Here is a 21,958-nt window from a genome sequence, read left to right on the forward strand (position 1 = left end):
GTATAAAGTAAGTTGTCTTCCTAGCCCCGCTTTCCTGTTTCCCTCTCCAGAGCACAATTTCTCATGTATCTTTCCAGAGATATATTATGCCCGTATAAGCTTGTATGTACTCAAGGTGCAGTGTCTTCATTTTAAGTCAGTCCAAAGAGAGCTGCCTCATTCTTTTAAGTGGCTGAGAGGGACCTTAGAAAGCATCTGAGTTATTCAATTTTTTTTTTTTTTTTTTTTTTTTGGAGGAGGAGGAAACTGAGTCCCAAAGATGTTAAGTAACTGGTTAGGATTCTGTTTTGCAGTGAACTGACTTTTCACTGATGTTTACTTGGTCTTTTAAAAATACTATTTGCTCAGTCCCTTTAAAATATTTTTTTATTCAGATTTTGGTCCATCTTTAGGCTTATGATTTCTACCATTGTTACACTTTAGATGTTTTTTTTTCCTTTTCTTTTTATCTTAATTTTTTTAATTTTTTTATATTTTTTTGAGACAGAGTCTCACTCTGTTGCCCAGGCTAGAGTGCCATGGTGTCAGCCTAGCTCACAGCAACCTCAAACTCCTGGGCTCAAGCAATCCTTCTGCCTCAGCCTCCCAAGTAGCTGGAACTACAGGCATGCGCCACCATGCCCAGCTAATTTTTCTATATATATTTTTAGCTGTCCATATAATTTCTTTCTATTTTCAGTAGAGACGGGGTCTCACTCTTGCTCAGGCTGGTCTTGAACTTCTGAGCTCAAACAATCCGCCCACCTTGGCCTCCCAGAGTGCTAGGATTTCAGGCAGGAGCCACCCTGCCGGCCTAAGATTACTTTTTTCTTTTCCCTATTACAGAGACATACTTTTTTTTTTTAAAAACGGTACAAAGATACATATTTAGAATTAGCCAACTGGACTTGGTTTATATGATCCCAATTTTGTTGGCAACATACAAAGCATTGTAATCGGGAGCAAGTCAAACATATGCCTTCTTCTGTCCGTCAGGCCTGATCAGGGTGTTGACCTTGGCCACATCAATGTCATAGAGCTTCTTCACAGCCTGTTTGATCTGGTGCTTGTTGGCTTTGACATCCGCAGTGAACACAAGTGTATTGTCTTCTGTCTTCTTTATGGCAGGCTGAGTGGTCGGGGGAACTTGATGGCACAGTGGTTGAGTTTGTTTCTTCTGGGGGTGCTCTTGCAAGGATATTTGGGCTGCTTCCGGAGCCGCAGTGTATTCAGCCGCCGGAAGTTGCGTGATGTACGGATCTTCTTTTTTGCGTGTGGCTGTGGATGCCTTAAGCACTACCATCTTGGCCTTCAAAGCCTTTGCTTTGGGTTCGGCTTTGGGAGGGGCAGGAGCCTCCTCCTTCACCTTCCTGCCATCTTGTGAAAAGGCAACATACCTTTTAATGTTGAGCTTTTGTTATACTGTTCAGATGATAAGACCATTGTGCTTTTCTCTTTACGTTCAATTGCTGCGTCTAGCACTTTCTTTCATTTAGCTTGCATCTCTTATATATGTTTGAGTATGGGCCCTTCCCCCTCACCCCTAATGTATTGTTTTTAAAAGTTGAGCACTAGAGGCCTGAATTTCTTGAGCATTTGACAATTATAACTTATTTTCCTTTCCTCTGCACAAATGCATTACCACAGGGAGGTTTGTAATTTAAATCTATTGACATGAGACCACATGACATACCATTTGGCCCATGCAATAAAGAGAAACAACAGCTTTTTAATATAATCCTGTTTGTGTAAATTATGTTTTGCATTGTTGTATGAATTATAACCAGTAAAGTGCTTGCTATTACATAAGGTGGTAAGGATGCTGTGAGGGAATTTTATATTTCTTTCTTCCATCTCATTTCTGTGCTTAAATATATATGAGGGCTGTCCGGAAAGTATCCAACCATGTAGCTTTCTTGTTATAGTCACAATGGCTGAATACTTTCCAGACAGCCCTTGTTCACTCATCTTAGTGCTATGGCCATGTAGCAATTCTGTCAGATAAAAGCTACTGTTTGCTGGTGCAAAGCAAGGAGCCCAGATGTGGTTTGTATTTTATATGTATGTTCTTTATGGTATTGTATATGTATGTTTGTACGTGTGTGTGTGTGTGTAATTTTACATTTTATCTATAAGCCCCTTGCAGCCAATTGCTTGAGGATGTGGTTTAATGAATTCAGTTGGTACAGATGGAGCACACCAAAAGTCTGAAGCAGGAAAACAAAACTAGTTTTAGTGGTTTGGTTTCAGAACAGCTAGTTGAGTAAGCTTCTTCTAAAGGGCCTTTATGTGGGTGCTGACTTTTCAGGACCAGGGAGTTTCTGCTGGCCTTCAGTGCAACGGTGGCGTGCGCTGGGAAATCTGAGGGCGTGCATGAAAACACAGATGTCTGTCTTCATTTCTTTGTCTTTCATTGTAGAGCATTTCTAAATGAATTAGTATGACTCCAAATATCTCTAGGTGTATCTCGTTTACCAAATTAAGAAAGGGAAAGATGTGCCCTCGTAGACAAAGTTGCTTCTGATTCATCTTTCTGATATTAGATGTATACTAGTGGTTAGGGGCACCAATTAATTTTAAAGGCTTGTAGGGAAAGATAGCCATTCTTCAATTCTCTTCTTTGCTGGATAAATTAAGTAAAATAATATCATTAGTCATGAAGGGAGATCTATGATTCTTTTCCTCTCTGAAACCAGTCATTCATATACACACACACTATACACACTCCACCAAAAAACTACAACTTTTTTTTTCTATTAGAGAGGAAGATGACATCAATGATGTGACTTCCATGGCAGGGGTCAACCTCAATGAAGAAAATGCCTGTATCTTAGCAACAAACTCTGAATTGGTTGGCACGCTCTTTCAGACATGTAAAGATGAACCATTTCTTTTCATTGGAGCTCTACAAAAGAGAATTTTAGACATTGGTAAGTACAGAGTTATAGTTATTGACCTGATAGAAATGTCTTTTTGAGGAAAAATATTATCATAAGAGACAACCTGGGTTGGTTGTCCAGGAACTCTGAGGCTTAAATAAGGCTCTAGAAATAATCAAGGTTTTGTAGGTGTTACAGAAAAATATTTTATTTTAAAAATGATTACTGTGACTTAAATAATATAACCTATGGTTTTTGGTTTAGATAATAGACGTTCATATTTTATTCATATTTCTTAATGGGGGAAAAGTTGAGTGTATTTTTACATGAATATATGTTATTTTTTTTCTGTCCTTTGGCCCTTGGCATGTATGTATCCAAATGCCCATTTATGTATGTTATATGTTTGTGTTTATGAAATATAGGAACAGCCAATGAGAGTAAGTCCCTTTTCCCTTTACTCTGAAATTTAAACCCATCCTCACTTTAAAAGAACTGGATTAGAATCTTAGGGTTTTCTTTAGGTCCAGTAGTATAGTTAAGTAGCTGCAGTGTGTGAAAGAAAATGGGAGAGAACATATCGTTGCTATTCTGGAGCCAAACAGCTTTTAACTGTTGTTTGATTCCAAACTTACAGGAATGTGAAAGACTACAATCTCCCCAAATTAGCTAGAAAAAAAAAGACACATTGGAGAGAAATTGTTGTGTGTGATTTAAACCATTTCTTGTATCCTGACCCTGGGACTTATTAGAGACCAGCTATACTTGACCCATGTTAAATTTTGGGGGCCAGTACTAATAAGCATTGAATATACTTGAGTAAGAATCTTTACATTTTATAATGAAAGTATAACATAAAATGTGAAGGCTTCTGATTTTTATATGCCCATGGTATATTTAAGGACTACAAAGTATATTACTAATAAATATTTGAGGTCTACTTCACAATTAGTAAGTAAATGTTTGATGTACTGCATGCTACAAATGACCACTATTTTATATTTCTAATTTAAATTGAAAATCCATTATCTTTCTTTTGTTGTGAAAAATTATAATTTATAATTCTGCAAGATAGGAATTGAGACAAGCTGATGGTAACATGTTTGCTGTTTGCTTGTGTTTTGCCTCCCTGGCTGCCTTCCATTTCCTTCTTTGCATATATCTTTTGTATTGTATAGGAACCAGTTCCTTAATTGTATTATAGAACAAGCCTAAGCACTATACCTTCCTTTAATGGCTTGGAAAATTCACTAATATATTAACCCCTTAATGACATAATTATCTAGAGCTTTGGTGGAGTATAAGTAGTTACTTAGTTTTATCACTTTATACCTTCCTGTACAAATTTTATTTCTAGTTTGATTTATATGTGGATTATATGATAGAAAAATTTTTAGCACTGAAAGAGCGTTTTTGATTACTTAGGACAGGGACCAGCACCCCTTTTCTCCAAAAGGCCAGTTAATAAATATTTGTCACTTTGTGGTCCATATGGTCTCTGTCACAACTGCTCAACTATCATAGTGCACAAGCAGCCATAGACAATATGTAAACAAATGGACAAGACTGTTGTCTTAGCTTGGGTTGCTATAACAAAAGACCATAAACTGGATGGCTTAAAGGACAAACATTTATTTCTCACAGTTTTGGAGGTTGGACATTTGAGATCAGGGTGCCAACAGGGTCAGGTTCTTGGTGAAGGCCCTTTTCCTGGTTTTCAGGCAGCCAGTTTCTTCTCATTCTCGTGTGGCCAAAAGGGAGCTAGCTTGTTCTGTGGCATGGGGCACTTATGTCATTTGTGAGGGCCGTACCTTTATGACCTAACTATCTCCTAAAGGCTCCACTCCAAGTACTATCACATTTGGGTTAGGGATTCCACATGAATTTTGGGGGAACACAAACATTCAGTCCATTGCAACTATATTCCCATAATCTTCATTTACAGAGAGAGATCATATTTGACCTGTTAGCTGTAGTTTGGCAGTCTCCAATTTAGGAGAATAAGGGGACAGTTACGCATTTTCAGTTCTTAATGATCAAGTACAAACTTACAATACGATGGAAAACTACAAAAATTCTTCTGAATGATCTAAGCTTTTTTTAAAAAGGAAAACCATAGAATGAATGGAATTATGTATTTCTAGGAATGTTTTCCATTTATATTATTAAAAATAATAAGCTTTTATCTTTATAGAATAGGTCAGAACCATGGCCATTCCTGAAAAACAGAAATTACAAATTTACCCAAAGGATTTTTTTTGGAAAAAGGATTTTTCTTTTTGAATAATGTTATGAGATTAAGTGGCAATGGTTTTTCATTTTTTCTAATTACCTAAATTAAATTCCACAGACATTTAATAAAATCACATAACTAGAATTCAAGCACCAGTTAGAGTTCTTTAATCAGTTATGTTGACTTTGTTAAAAAGTGTTTTATTAATATTTAAAAGAGGGAATTTTTGTACAGTATTTAAATTTGTAACTTTAAGTTGTGTTTTATTACCAATATAGTGAAGGAGTTAGAACATTTAGTTCTTAAGCCCTGAAATTGTTTAATTGCAGGACCTGTTTATTTCTCATATTTTTAAAATATGAATTTATTGTTGAGTGAATTACTTCTGTTTTATGAATGCATATGAAATTATTTTTAAAGATTCTCCCCAAATACTAAATATTTTTGAATGCTAATTTTCTTTAAGCATAAAATAGCATGCCATCCCCTATTTACCCTATATTTAGTTGTAATTTTAATTATTGGATTGTTTTCAAATTGTACTATCTCTTTTATAGAACAGGGGTCCCCAACCTTTTTGGCACCAGGGACTGGTTTCATGGAAGACAAATTTTGGTTTCAGGATGATTGAAGCCCATTACATTTATTGTGCACTTTATTTCTATTATTATTACATTGTAATATGTAATGAAATAATTATACAGCTCACCATAATGCAGAATCAGTTGGAGCGCTGAGCTTGCTTTCCTGCAGCTAATACTGCTGCTGATCTAATAGGAGGCAGAGCTCAGGCAGTGATGCGAGCAATGGGGAGCAGTTGTAAATGCAGATGAAGCTTTGCCCTCTCCCCTCCCACTCACCACCTGCTGTGCAGCCTTTGTTCCCAACAGGCCAAGTACTGGTACTGCTCTGCAGCCTGGGAGGGTTGGGGACCCACAGCTATAAAAGGCTGCACTTTTTGTTTATGCTGCAAGTTTTAATAAAGTAAATTTGATTTTTGTAGTATTTTTTTCCCTGCTTGAATCAGAGATTGGAGAGGAATTCAGTTTTGGTATAATACAAAGTAATGAATTCAAAGGCTTGGTTTAGGACAGGTTTGATAATTTTATATCTTCTTTCTATTGGTTTTATTGTGTAATAATGTCAAAGAATGTATTTAAGAGTTGTTGACTTTTAATTAAAGCATATTTCTGCTGTAGTCATTCACCCTTTGATGAGAATTTAAGAATATGTTTCAGGTAAATTAGAATGGGAAATCAAACAATATTTCAAAAATTTCTGTGTCTGTGTTAAAAACAATAATAGTAGTGGTTTTAAAAATTCATTTAAATTAGACTCCCTAATTACCTATATTTTTAGGTTTGGGTGTCTGTTGATACAGGTGTTTTCACCGTGCCTGAGAAATACTATTTAAATACTGATAAAATTGGTTTATAAATGAGCTTTTTCCTCTGAATTTGTGGTCCAAATTGTTTCCTTAAAACTTTCTTCCTAGTTAGCAGAAGGAGGAAAACTTTGGTTTATTTATAGAAAGGTGATCTAGTGAGAGAGAAGTTATTTAAATAGGTGGATGAAATGATAAAGCTTTGAACTCCTTTCAACTTGTAAATTGATTACCAGGTCAATTTATCAAAACATGAGTTAGTACTAAATATGCATGATTAGTAATGGACAAAAAGGAATATAGGTATGTCTTGTAGATAGGCATTAACGGAGACTCATAGTCTGAATTCATTGAAATAAATGGCATAAATTGTTAACAGTGTCAAACAGGGCGAAATGTAATTTTCTATTTTTTTAATTACTAAAATTAACAGAATACGGCACTAATTTCTGCAGTTACCATTTTCCTCCCTGAACACTAGACTTGATTTGTGTTCTTATTAACTTTGTCCTATAAATGACCTTGCAAGGAGAATGATTCTAGAGGCTAAGTGAAACAATGTCTATATTTTCTGAGGCTTCAGGCTAGGTTTTATTAATGTAATGTCTAAGATCTTTGAAGTTGTGACTTTACCAGGAAAATCATAATCTCCAAACCTTTATTCATAATGGGTATGACTTCCAGGGGGAACAGAATACCTGCTGTGCTAATTATTTCAATTATCAGCCACCACTAAAACACGTAATGGATTTTCTCTGCTTCCACAGGTAAAAAGCATGACATTACGGAACTTAACTCTGATGCTGTGAACTTGATCTCCCATGCAACACAGGAGCGATTACGAGGCCTTCTAGAAAAACTGACTGCAATTGCTCAGCATCGAATGACTACTTACAAGGTAAAGGAAATCATTAAAGAAGTACAAAGTCTTGAGTGTTACAGGCAGTTTTTTGGGCATGAATTTATATTCTAAATATGTTTTTAAAGGAATGATTGAGACATATTTCATATTAGTAGAAAATCAAAGACTTGTTCTTAATTTGCCTTATTTAGATATGCTTACATGATTAAAAAAATGAAAATAGAGTGTAAAATGGTATCCAAAGCATTTATGTCAGTGTAGATTGAAATATGTATCTGTTCTGCTGAGGCTCCTTAAGCTTTTGACTGGGAAGGAGGATATCATAAAGTAGAATATTGGCTACTTGTTTCTCTTCTCTTCTGTGGTCTGTACTCTACTAGCATTCCTGTTCCTTTTTTTGCCTTTAAGTTTTGCAGAGATTTATTTATTTTAAAATAAACTTCATTGTGTATATTTAAGGCTTACAACATGTTATATATTAACACATATGTAGTAAAACTGTTACTATAGTGGAACAAATGAACATATCCATCATCTCACATAGTTACCCATTTTTCCCTTTTGTGGCAAGAGCAGCTATAATCTACTCATTTAGCAAAATCCTGAATAGAATATATTATTAACTATAGTCTTCATGTTCTACATTAGATCTTTCCACTTGTTCCTCTTCTGTTCCTTTTAATAAGTGCATTGAGTGCTAATACTGATGCCACTCCTTGTTGTTATTGACCACAACACATTGTAACAAAACTAAATGCAAAAATACCCTGTCTTATCTCTAGTGGTATGAACCAAATGGCTTGCTGTTATCAAGATGAAAAAACTTGGTATGTTTGAATTATACATTTGGAGGAGGGTAAATATATTGGGTGATTAGGGATGAAAAAAAAGATAACCTGGGATAAGAAAAATAAGATAACCCCTTCCCTTTTTATCAAGAAATGCTGACAGCTAGTTTTTAAACAAGATGGTATGTAGTTAACTTTGTGAGATACTGAGTTTACAAGAATGGTCATTGCCCCATAGTATCCTAGTCATAGACTAAAAGGAATCCAGGAAAATATCAGCTACCATACTACCAGTAAGTTCCCTGGAGGAATCATTCTATTTTCTTTCCTTTCTACTTCATTTAGAACTTTGGAAGAACTATATATAGTTGCTGAGGTCTTCACTTGCATAAATATTTGTGAGAATTTGCTGGACTGACTTCAAAATGCATGATCAACAGGAGGAAAGGCTGTGGAAAAAACAAAATTAATATCAGTATCTATTTTTGTGTGTTTCTAGGAATGTGTCCATTTCTCCCAGGTTATCTGATTTGTTGCCATAAAACTTAATAATTTTCTTACATTCTTTTTTATTTCTATAAGATCAGTAGTAATGATCCTCCTTTCATTTCTGAATTCAGTGATTTGCATCTTCTCTTTTTTTGTCAATCTAGCTAATGGTTTGTCAGTTTTGTTTATTGTTTTGAAAGAACCAACTAACTTTTGGTTTCATTAAATTCTTCTATTGTGTTTCTATTACGTTTCATTTATCTCCACTATATATATATATATATATATATATATATATATATATATATATATATATATGTATTTGTTTGTTTGTTTATTTGTTTGTTTTCTCTTTATGAACCAGGGTCTCATTCTGTCACACAGACTGGAATATAGTGGCTTGATCATAGCTTACTGCAGCCTAGAACTCCTAGCTTTAAGGGATCCTCCGCCTATGACTCCCCAAGTGCTGGGATTACAGGTGTAAGCCACCATGCCCGGCCTACTCCAGTCTTTATTATTTTCTTCCTTCTGCTAGCTTTGGGTTTAGTTTGCTTTTCTGTTTTTAGTTCCATAAGGTATAATGTTCAGTTGTTGATTTGAGATTTTCCTTTTCTACTGTTGGCATTTACTGCTATAAATTTCCCTCTGAGCACTGCTTTCACAAGTTTTGGTATGTTGTGTTTGTTGTGTTTTAATTTTCATTTGTCTCTAAGTATTTTCTAATTTCCTTTGAGATTTCTTAGACCCATTGTTTGTTTAAGAGTGTGTTAATTTCCACGTATTTGTGAATTTTCCAGTTTTCCTCTGTTTTTGATTTCTAGCTTCATTTTATTGTGGTCAGAGAAGATAATTTAAATGATTCAATCATTTAAACTTTATTGAGACTTGTTCTGTGCCCTAACATATAGCCTATTCTGGAGAATGTTCCATGTGCACTTGAGTGGAATGTATATTCTGCTTTTGTTCGGTATTTTTTTTTTTTTTTTTTTTTTTTTGAGGCAGAGTCCCACTCTGTCACCCTGGCTAGAGTGCTGTGGCGTCAGCCAAGCTCACAGCAACCTCAAACTCCCGGGCTCAAGCAATCCTTCTGCCTCAGCCTCCTGAGTAGCTGGGACTAGAGGCATGCACCACCATGCCCAGCTAATTTTTTCTATATGTTGTTAGTTGTCCAGCTAATTTCTTTCTAGTTTTTAGTAGAGACGGGGGTCTCACTCTTGCTCAGGCTGGTCTTGAACTCCTGAGCTCAAATGATCCACCCGTCTCGGCCTCCCAGAGTGCTAGGATTACAGGCGTGAGCCACTGCACCCGGCCCTTTTGTTTGGTATTGTGTTCATATATGTTAGTTAGATATAGTTGGTTTATAATGTTAAGTCCTTTATTTTTTTATTGATCATCTTTCTAGATATTCAACTATTATTGAAAGTAATAGTTGAGTAAAAGGTTAAAAATCTCTAACTATTGTAGAACTATCTATTTTAAGAAATAATTCTGCCAGGGTTTGTTTGCTTCATATATTTGAGAACTCTTGTTTGGTGTATATATATTCTTGATGGATTGATGCTTCTATCAATATATAATGTCATTTTGAAGAATTTTTGACGTAAGTCTGCCTTCTCTGATATTAGCATAACCACCCATACTTTCTTTTGGTTACCATTTACATAGATTACCTTTTTCCATCCTTTCACTTTCAACTTACCGGTATGGTTTTATCTAAAGTTCAGAGAGCATATATTTTGATTATGTTTTTTATCCATTTTGCCAGCCTCTACTTCATTTGGGTGGGGAACCTGCAGCCTTGGGGCCACATGTGGCCTTCTGGATCCTTGAGTGTGGCCTTTTGACTGAATCCAAAGTTTATAGAACAAATCCTTTTAATAAAGACTATGTCAGAGGCAATTGTATCCAAGTTGTAGGGAAGAGAGGAAGGAATCGTAGCATGGGAATATGATTGGGTTAAAATTTAGAAAGTCTGTGTCCCCTTTAAATTTAGTTTTTGTTGTCCTTTTTATATTAAATCCTGTCAGTAAACTATCTCCAGAGTGTCTGAACACAAAAACGGTAAAGATGAAGTATTTAAAATACCACTTGTTATTATGTTTAACCTCTATGGTTAGCCTATAATGTATTCCATATTCTATCTTGTGCTATTTAACTTTAAAAACATTTGGGAATTCTTTTTGTATTAAACATGAAGTAAAGTAAGTAGCACTAATACATCCTTATTCCTTAAACTATGTAATACTCTTTTGATCTAGTTAAATACCAACAATAAAAATTTAATTTAAAAAGAATCTTGGGCATATGAAATCTCTCAGTCCCTGTTAATTGAATCAGCCATTAGCATGGGGATAAAACAGATATGGGAGTGGTGTTATACCCATAATTTCCAGGCCAGGCACTGGCTATTGAGCCAACTGCTTAAAAACATTCAGCTTTTCTGCTCTACAGGCTCCTTGGGGTGTGTAAATCACTGAGATGAGTAGATGGCTGGATGTCTTAAATACTGACTGGGAAGGTCCCCACCCTCCTGCCCTCCAGCACACACACTGCTCTAGGTACTACAGAAAAGGAAGGGTGATCATGTAGGCAAAGAATGTTAGAAAGTATTCAGGTTGGAAAGCACTGTTTTACAATCTAGAATATCAGAATAAATGGAACAATTTGAATTTTATCATTTTATGGAACAATTAAGATAAATAATCATACTTCTATATTCGTGCTCATTTATAAATTATATACTTACATTTTTTGACTACAGTTTCTGTCCAAATTCATACCTTAAGGGAATCCTCAAAACAGGGTTTCAGTATTTTAATGTTTGCCATCATGTTACATGTTGTATTCTGATAGAAGTTTTATTCATTAGTCAAGGTTGAACCGATGGTAACCAGGTAACCAGGTAACCAGAGTGATAACTTTTGTCTTTGGTATATTTTTCATTGAGGTGATTGTTTCTTTTTGTTTTTCATAGGCCTAAAGTTTAATTACTGGTATTAACATCTGCTGAGGTAAATTATAATTTAACTAAAAAGATGATAGGCAAATGGCGTTATCCTCTTGCTTTCTACTTCTTGTCAGGATCTGCTTGGCTTAATACCTTTTCTCCCTTCTGAATGAAGTTCATTAGGAAAGCTCTTTGAAACATAAATGGTTAATCACCTCTCAAATTTTAAAGATGATTAAAGTTCCGTGGGTTTTTTTAGGGGTAAGTTTATTTAACAGAAACAAAAATATTACTTTCTGAAAATTCAGCTTTCTATTTATTTAGGTGATACTCTTTAGCTGATTTATAACAATACTTAATGTAGAATATGTTGCCCAGCATCATAAGACTTTCTTTTCTTTTTTTTTCCCCCAGGCAAGTGAAAATTACATCCCATGTAGTGATACCAGGTCACAGCTCAAATTTCTTGAAAAGCTGGATCAATTGGAGAAACAGAGAAAGGATTTAGAAGAAAGAGAAATGTTACTTAAGGTAGCCAAGGTAAGGGCCTGTATGAATTATAAGTGAACATAGCCTGGCAATGTGGTCAGAATTGGTTTTATCATTGGTTGACTGTCTTGGTTTTATTAGGCCTTTAGATTTCTCTGGAGGATTTCCTAAAATGAAATTACTAATAGAATGTCTCACAGCCAGGATGGTGTGGTACAGTGGCTTTCAGATAATTTAGTTTAATGAGTCATAATCTTTTGTCTCCTCACATTTGCTGTGTACCAACCGCCCCCACCCCCAGGTAAAAATGTTTTATAAAGTTTTCAGAGTCTCCATCTCTACCCTCTCCCCCACCCTTTCTACACAATCATTAGTCTCCTCCCTTCTTCCCTACATCCTTCCTTCCTTCATTTTTAGTATTCACGAAGTTGTATAACTATTAACACGAATTAGTTTTTTCTGAACCTTTTTGAAAGTAGTCTTCAGACATGACATCCCACCATCCCTAAACATTGTAGTGATTTGCAAAAACAAGAACATTCTTCCTTATAATCCTCCAAGTCAAGAAGTCAACAATGAAACAATACCATCGAATGCACAGACCCCATTCCTGTTTCATCAGCTGGATCAACCGTGTCTCTTTCTTTCATGGTCCATTTTCTCATTCTGGAATATGTATTTCATTTAATTGTCATCTCTCAAGTTCCTTCAGTCAGAGTTTCTCAGTCTGTCTTTCATGCTCTCGACAGTTTTTTAACGAGTACAGACCTTACCTTCTGTAGGATGACCCTCAACCAGGGTTCATCTGATATTTCTTTAAGATTGACTTAGGCCATGCAGTCTTGGCAGGAATACACAGAAATGTGGTACATTCTTCTAGATGATCATATCAAAAGGGTCATGCGGGGTACCTACCAGTTCTCACCATTTTAAATTTGCCATTTTCCCCTTTGTGATGGATTACTTTTTCATAAGAAGGTATTCTAAGATTATGCCCATATCCTATTCCTCATCAAACCTCCACATATCAACCATAGCATCTGTTGTGGTATCTGCCTGAATTAGCCACTTCTGTGATGGTTGCCAAATAGTGAGTCTTTATGCCTGTCAACTCTTCTACATTTATTGGCACTGTACTGTATGGAACAACTTTCCCTTCTTCCTTATTCATACCAGTATGGGCTTGTGGATTTCTCTTTGATTCAACAGGTTTGATCTGTTATTATCATTGATTTTGATGCTCGATGCACCAATTGCTCCTGAGTGGGAGATCCTTCCAGCTGTCACTTGGGTCCTTTAGTCATGTGTCTATCACTAACTGAGCATGTCCTTACTTTTTGGCACAAGGGATTCTGGGTCCACTTTTTATTTTTCCTGCCCTAGCCTTGGAATCAGCCATTTCTCTAGGGAACCTACTTCTTTTTATTTGAGAATGATAATCAGATTAGATCATACAGTGTGCTCATTGCTGACAGGGTGTCACTACATGTAGGCACTCTCAATGGATAGATAAAAGAATTATATGTATATACACACATGAACATACATCTGTAACTTTCTATATCTGTATGTATATATTATAAAACCATGAGTTCATATGGATACCTCCAACTCCAATCCTGTACCTCAGGGTTCTTTCTATCCATAACCTTTCCATGTTTGTAAAAACTTTCTTCAGTAGTCAGAAACTTGGCTTCTATCATCCTTGTTATATTCAACTTATGTCCTCAATCAGTTTACTTATTTGATCAATGTAACTAATCTTTCAACCAGCCATCCTGACTGTCTCTTGTCTGCTATTACTATCCCCTCCACCCCATTTTGTTGTCCACATAATTGGCCACCATGCCCACTGGCTCATTCCTTGATGAGTCTTCCCAGTGCCTCACCACCCTATATTCTTGGTCACTAGACTTACTCTCATGGCCTGAACCCCCCAACAACCTTGTCACTGTGCAGCTTCCTGCTGTCCCATGGTTTTAGCCCTCATACTGCCCCCATCCCCCGCACTAGGAAGGGCAGGAAGATGCTCTTCCTTGAGCACTCAAGTGTTATAAGCAAGCACTTAGCCATAATAGTGAGGTGGTTTATTGGTATTTTATTTTCAATTACTGTGCTGTAAACAGGTTATAAACTATTAAATACTAGTTTAGCTATTATTGGATATAATGTATTATGCTTGCTTTCAGTTTCTAAATACCTTTTACTCATAAAGGTTTTCTGACCTAACTCAATAAATGACACCATCATTCAAGCAAAAAATCCTAGGAGTCATCTTTAACCCTCTGTTGCTCCTCTCTCCCCACATCTAGTTCACTTCCTAGTATCTTTCCAAAATGTATCTATCTTCTTTTCATCAGCATTGTCACCACTCTAGTCTAAATCATCTTTCACTTGGACTTTTATATCTTCTCACTCTGTGGTCCCCAACCCCTGGGCTGAGGACCAGACCATGACCTTTTAGGAACTGGGCCACGCAGCAGGAGGTGAGTGGTACATGAGCAGAAACTTCATCTGTATTTACAGCCACTCCTTGCTCACATCACTGCCTGAGCTCCGCCGCCTGTCAGATCAGCAGCGGTATTAGTTGCAGGAAAGCAAGCTCAGGGCTCCCACTGATTCTGCATTATGGTGAGTTGTATAATTATTTCATCATATATTACAATGTAATAATAATAGAAATAAAGTACACAAACAAATGGAATACACTTGAATCATCCCAAAACCATACCCCTCAGCCTGGTCCATGGAAAAATTGTCTTCCATGAAACCAGTCCCTGGTGCCAAAAAGGTTGGGGACTGCTGTAACTGGTCTTTTCCTTCTACAATCCATTCTTCATCTAGGGTCAGAATGTTTTCATAACAAGTCATGTGTGTCTCCGTTGCTTGAAAGCCTTTAGTGGCTTCCTGTTGCACTTAAAATCCAAACTTCTTACCAAATTTTAAAAGGCCTTATGTTATTTGTCACCTCACTCCTTCTCTGAGCTTGCCCCATGTCACTCCCTTCACTCATTATGCTCCCGTCACACTGACCTTTTTGATCCTTGAGTATGCCAAGCTTATGCTCACCTTAAGATATTAGACTTCTACTTAGGCATCTAGAAGTGAACATTGAGCTCTCTTCTGCTAAATCTGCTCTTCCTTAGATTTTTACTTTGTCAGAAAGTTGGAATTACCATCCTCCCAGTTGCTTAGGCTAAAATCCTAGGCATCATCCTCGATTCTTTACTTCATACCATATGTCAAATCCATCAACAAAGCTGATTGGCTTTTACCTGACAGATATGTTTTGAATGAAAGCTAAATATCATCATCTTCTCTGCTATGGTGCTGGTCCAAGCTGCCTTTGTCTTTCCTAATCAGTGTCTTAATTCACAACAGCTGTTTTGGAACAATCTCCTCCTTGCTTTCTGTGCCCACACCTTTAATCTTGATCCCTACAGTGCACCTTCTACATAGCTATCAGAGCCATCTTTCGAAAATGTCACATTAGTGGCATCTTACTCCTGTGTTCCAAACCCTCCAGTGGCTTGTTTTGATCAGTAGAATTAAACCTCCAACTTCTTGTCATGGTCTACAAGGCAACATATGATCTCTAGCCTTTCTCTCTTTCAGCTTTCTCTATGCTTTCAACCACATGGGCCTTCTTTCTTTTTTCAAATATGCCCAAGCTTATTCCCATTTTAAGATTTTTAGCAATTACTGTCCTTCTGTTTGGAATGTTCTTCCCCCAGATGTTTGCATGACTACCTCTTTCTTGTCATTCAGATCTCTACTCAAATGTCACTTCTTAGAAATGCTTTCTCTACCATCCTGGCTGGAGAAGTACCCAGATTCCTCTCCCTTCCTTTCTATCACATTATTCTATTTTCTTTATAGCACTTAGTACCAGCAATTATTTGTTTTATATTTTTACCCATCAGGAATGTTTTACATATTATAAATGTGATTACTTTTTATGAAATTGTTTTATTTTTCTCTTCTTAAAATATAAGATACTTGAGAGCAAGGACTTTGTCTAGTTATTTCATCTCTGTATCTCCAAGGCCTAGAACAGTGGTACATAGAGTAGAATCTGTCCTGTAGATGACCAATAAATACTTGATGACTTACAAAGAAAGACTTGATACCCACATGTGCCCATTTTATACTGGGGCAAAAAATTATATACATATCTGTATACATATATATACATAGGTATATATAAACACATATATAAGCATACTCATCCTCTCCTCATGCTATAGCTATACTAACAAAGGAATTTATCTTAGTTTGGGTTGAAATGAAATTGTTTAAATAGTTTGGGGACTAAAATTAAGAAAAAAATTACTAGCTTTGGGTAGAATTTTGTGTAGCTACTTAAAAGGCGCACTCAAATCAAACCTAAACAATCTCTTTTTTCCTTTAACAAAAGTGCTGGTCATTCAATAAAAGATCAAGTAAACTTAGTAAATATGAAAATACTTCTAGCTTTATTTTGTTAGCTGTCTTTAACTTAGGTAAGGTTGCACTTTATAGAACAAACATTCAGATTTATAAGCAGTTAAATAACTTTGTTAGGATGAGAAGAAAGATATACCTATCCCAAGTATATTTTCCAGTGGACAAATGTTAATGGTGTCAGAAATAAAGTTCCTTATCCTTTATTCCACGATAGCTTTATATATAATAGCTGTCTTTTTTAAAAAAATTATTTTATTTTTAATAGTTCTCTTCTTATTCCAGTCCTGTACTGTGGAAAGTGGCATTCAGTAAACATTTATTGAACATTTACTTGTGTACAACATTTTATTAAGTGCTATAGAGGGCCCAAAGATGATGAGATACTCTAATTAAAATATTGGGATGGATTTCCTAATTACACTTTTAGAAATTATGCTTTTCAAAGGAGAGATTTGGTTTAAGGTTAGTCAGGTTCTTGATTTTAATAGTCCTTGAAAATACCATGTTTTTCCGAAATGGCTTCACCTCAAGATCAGCCAGTGTTGATTGTTTTCATTCATTTGAGCCAACAGTTACTCTTTTTTTTTCTTTTCCTTCATGTTTACCATGCGTTTTTTAGTTTTCAGTGTTCCAACAAGAACAACGTCATGCCTCAACTGGACCTGACTGACATTGTTAGCATCATTTTCAGTATAAGCTTCCTCCGGGCTAGATAGAGCTGCAGCAGCCGGCCCAGATGACGAGGGGAGGGGGAGTGAGGGTGGGAGCGCAGCTAGACTGGATTGAGGCATTTTCCCCTGGAGCTAAGATACTCAATCACAAGAGAAAATTGTCATTTATTAAATATTTAACGGCAACTGTGGTGTTTAGATGCTAGTAATTTCTATTAAAATTTTCTTTTCCTTTGATAGAGTCGTTCCAATAAAGAAGATCCAGAACAGCTGAGATTAAAGCAGAAAGCCAAAGAGGTAGGACTTTCAAGTTACCATGCTTGTCTTTGTGTCTGAGGGAAGGTTGGCAGCTCTCTCCTGGCAATTAGGTCAGGGTTTATTTTGCTGTTGCATACCATTTGCAGAGGCCTTAGGGAAGGACAGGAACTGCTAAAGGCAAGGGCAGTACTTCAAATGAGGTCAATGAGTTATGTGCTCTCTTTTTAAAATTTATTTTCAAGGCTTAGACCTGTCTAGAAATGTCTTTGTAAACTACAGCAGTGTACTTGGAGGAATATAATGTGGGATTAAAAAAAAAAAAAAGAAACTTTTGAGATTTAGCGTCTGGGACTGTACAATAGGCTACATTTTTCCAGGGTAATTGTTCGTTTTGTAAATCTGATACTGCTTATAATTCTGTGGCTGGGAGGCGGTACTGGGATTTAGTTTTAAATGGAAAACGCCTCTGGCTTTTAATTTTCTGGGCCCAGCAGTTTTCTGTTCTGGAATGGAGCCCTTGTTTCACACAGTTCATGTTTAGCTGCAGGGGTTTTAGTTTATAGCTTAGACTGGTTAAGCTTTTACTCCCAGAGGCCTCTGCATAGCAACTGTAGAAATCAACAAATAAGTTCATTTATGTCTGCAGCCTCCTCTCAGTAGCTGACTTTTTACATTTCCCAATATCCATTTCCTGACTTTTCTAGCCCCAGAGAAAAAAGCTCCACTAATTGGAGCTTATTTTAATTGAGCCTTAATATTGGATCTCACTGGAGTTGCCCCCAGAGCTGCTGAGAACAGAATGAAATGAAAGTACCTAAGGTTGAAGATGTGGCGTGTGTATGGGTGTGTGTGTGAAATTTTTCACTTGACCTACAGATTCTTTTCCCTGCTGAATAAATCATCAAGCCTGTTCACATTTCTGATTAAGGATCTGACAGCAGACGATAATAAAGACAATTGAGGTGTGAGACGTGTGATATGGAGCTGAAGAAATTGGTTTCTATAGTTACTTGACTGATTTCATGCAATTTTTAAGGATCTTTGTGCTAAATAAGAGTGATTTTCTGAGCAACCTTTTCCCTTAACTGTGCCTCTTGAAGTATGAAATTTGTTGTTGCTTAACATTGCTGCAGTTGACTCCTAGGTGCCAGCAGCAGCAGGTTATTTATGAATGTTTTAGAGGCCCTTATTGTTTGGATTAATGTAGGAGCTGAGGCAAAACAAATGGAAATCTAGTAAGGTTCTTATAATCAATGTGGTGTGCTTGCATTAGCAGAGAGAGGGAAAATACATGAACTCTGGGTGGAGGGGTTTCCGGATTGGGACAAGAAAGACTGGAAAGGGAGAACATTAGAAATGGTTGAAACCAGAAATACTTTATTTTCAACAACAAAATACTCCTCATGCTAAATGTTTTCCATGGAAAATTTATCTAGAAATATTAATGTGAGAACTGTACCTGTAATTTCAGTTAAGCAAACCTGGCTTGATGATAGATTATTTGGGGATGGGCAACCTATTGTTGCCCTGAATCCTGGGTGTCTGTCTCTCCTTGTTTCAATTAAGGACTGATTCTAGGCTTATCTCACTATTTTCTAATTGCATTCCCTTTTTGGAAAATATGTAGCAGAGAGCTTGCCCTTTTAACCTTAAAGATTTTACCCTGTCTGTTCCTCCTTCATAGACCTTCAGAAGTATCTGTATCTTAGATTAGTTTTTCCTTCAGCTTTATATGGGATGATTTTGTTTTGTTTGAGGTTTTTTTTTTTTCAGTACAGTGTTGTTTAATTATTCTCTGAGGAAAGACTAGGTAGACATCATTTTTCAAAGAAAATTGTGAGAGAAAATGTGCAAAAAAAAATATAAATGCCTCTCGCAATGAGAACAGGTGGTAGCAAACCTGATTTTTTGTCTCCCTTTGCACCTCCATTTATTTTGTTTTTCCAAGCAAGATTAAAAGAACTCAATATAATTTCTTTCCAAAATATTTTGAAAGTTTTCTAGTTGCTTCCTATCATAAATCCCCTTTGATCAAAAAAGGAATCAAATACATTGGCCCCATTCCAAGAACAGAGCCACTCTGTATTAGTTGCAAATGTTTGATGAAAATTAAATATTGTCGTTTTTGTCATCCTCCTGCCCCCTAGAGCTCTTAATAACTTTAATGTTCTAAGGGCTCTAGTTCAGAATCAAACACACAGGGTTACTGTATTTTGTTTGATTGCATAAATATTGACCCTATTTTAATGTAGAGTTGAATTATTTACTTGTATAGTCAATTATAATGTTAGCACTTGTGATACACTAATGACTATCCACCAGTATAGACTATAAAGTTTTGGTTTGTCATTTTTTTGGTATTTGGCTGTCTGGGAAGTTTTCTTTGTTCACAGTTGTGAAAATTAGCACAGATGCCTTATGATGGTTTTATTTAGACTGCTTTGCTTTCCTTTTCCAGGTAACTACCTACGTACCAAGCTGGTGACAGGAATTAGATTGACAGTATCTTATAAATGCAAAACTCCGAAAAACTGATTAGAGACATTATAGGCTTTATGCTGGGAAATGTTTCAGCAATGATATTTTTCGTATTAAATATTAAATCACAAACTGAATCCCCTTCATATACAGTGTTATAATCCATGTTTGCTTTCAACTATTAAGGACTAGAGATTTTTTGTTGGTTTTTTTTTTTTTTTTTTGAGACAGAGTCTCGCTCTGTTGCCCGGCTAAAGTGAGTGCCGTGGCGTCAGTCTACCTCCCAGCAACCTCAAACTCCTGGGCTTAAGTGATCCTCCTGCCTCAGCCTCCCAAGTAGCTGGGACTACAGGCATGCGCCACCATGCCTGGCTAATTTTTTCTATATATATATTTTAGTTGGCCAGATAATTTGTTTCTACTTTTTAGTAGAGACGGGGTCTCACTCTTAATCAGGCTAGTCTCAAACTCCTGACCTCAAGCGATCCACCCACCTCGGCCTCCCAGAGTGCTAGGATTACAGGCATGAGCCACCGCACCCAGCCAAGACTAGAATTTTGATCTTGATCATTTCTCCTGTGGTTTTACTTTTCTCTAATAAATTTTTAGAGGCTATTCGTTTCTTCTTTGCATTCCAGGTGTAAAGACAAGTTGTATTAAATTGGACAGGCTTTTATAAAGGTGTCTGGTAATTTCTTTTCATTCTTCCTATTGACTTCCAATTTTGTCATTCTCATTTGGCACCTAAAATAAAAAAAAAAAAAAATAGGCTGCCTTTGGCTTTCCCTCCAGCCTAGTCTCTATCCATTGAAATGGTTCCTGCTACATACTGTTCTTATTGACCTGAGAAGTTATCTATCTACTTGAAAACCTTATTGTTTTCTGGCTAAAATGTCTGTGGGTATACCTGTAATTCAGATGTCTTATTTTAAACTTAGGGGCTGTCTTTTTTCCCTTTTTCTGTTTTTGCCTGAAAAAAAAGTTATAAGCATTTTCTCTCTCTCTATTATAACTTTATATTTTTAATACTAGCACTTTCAAATTCTGAATTTAAGATTTTCATAGATGCTTTTCCTAAAATATCTAAATACTGACATTCTTACATTTCAACATCTCTTTGTGAAAGGTTTTAAATAGATTACTAATTGCCAAATTCTAACCTCAAAAAAGCAGGCACATCTTTTGTTTAATGTAGCTGAAAACTTGTCTGAAATATGTGTTGTGTTAGAATCTAGACCTCAATATTTTCCTTTCATACCACATCATCCAGATTTCCACAGAGCAAGGCATCTGACCTTGAAGTTCAAACATTTTGATTCCTTAAACATTTGTTATATATTTTGTGACCTTTATTTTGTTTTGAATTTCTTCTTTCTCCTTTGGGAAATGTGAGTTCAGTGCATCTGTGCAGAGTGAGACAAAGAATTCATTTGCTTTCTTTTTAACAATTCCTAAGATTCCCACTTTGGTTTGTTATCAGACAGTAGAGGGGAGAAAAAGGAATACAAGTTCTATACCTGTTGACACAGGACAGCCTGTAGGAACTGGGCAAGAGAATAAGTATTTGATGATTAAAATGCATACCAGATTAGAAAATATGTACCCTGAAGTATTTAGGATTTTTGTTTATAAAAAAATACAGGATATAAAGATTGTCAATATAACTCTCCATAAAGCATTATGGTACAAGAAATCAAATACTGAATCATAAGGCTCATTACTGATTACAAAACATCTTTTAGGTATAAGAAAGGCAAAGTATATTTTTAAATGAAATATGAAAATATAGAGGCTGTGACACATAATAGTTAAGGATAACTATCAAATTATAGTAATTTATATTTAAACTTTATGTTAGTTCTGTATGGGCCAAAACTCAGGGAACATTGGGCAGGGGAAAATGAAATTTGTCATTAAAAATACATTCTAGGCTAGGTGTGATAGCTCATGCCTGTAATCCTAGCACTTTGGGAGGCCAGTAGTTCAAGACCAGCCTGGGCAATATAGGCAGAGCTCCATCTCTACAAAAAAAAAAAAAAAAGGCAGGCTTGG

At 36.1% G+C, this 21,958-nt stretch overlaps 1 protein-coding gene across 1 annotated transcript in view; it reads left to right on the forward strand.

Annotated features, from left to right (window-relative positions):
• The window catches only part of TAF4B (TATA-box binding protein associated factor 4b), a 101,395-nt gene that overhangs the window by 38,539 nt on the left and 40,898 nt on the right, over positions 1 to 21,958 (forward strand). Inside the window, exons 9-12 of the mRNA XM_045527699.1 lie at positions 2,740 to 2,909; positions 7,243 to 7,373; positions 11,979 to 12,104; positions 17,411 to 17,467. Of these exons, the coding sequence (XP_045383655.1) occupies positions 2,740 to 2,909; positions 7,243 to 7,373; positions 11,979 to 12,104; positions 17,411 to 17,467 (484 nt within the window). The remainder of the gene's footprint in view (positions 1 to 2,739; positions 2,910 to 7,242; positions 7,374 to 11,978; positions 12,105 to 17,410; positions 17,468 to 21,958) is intronic.

This window comes from Lemur catta, chromosome 16, assembly GCF_020740605.2.
Source record: "Lemur catta isolate mLemCat1 chromosome 16, mLemCat1.pri, whole genome shotgun sequence".
Classification (NCBI taxonomy): Eukaryota; Metazoa; Chordata; class Mammalia; order Primates; family Lemuridae; genus Lemur; species Lemur catta.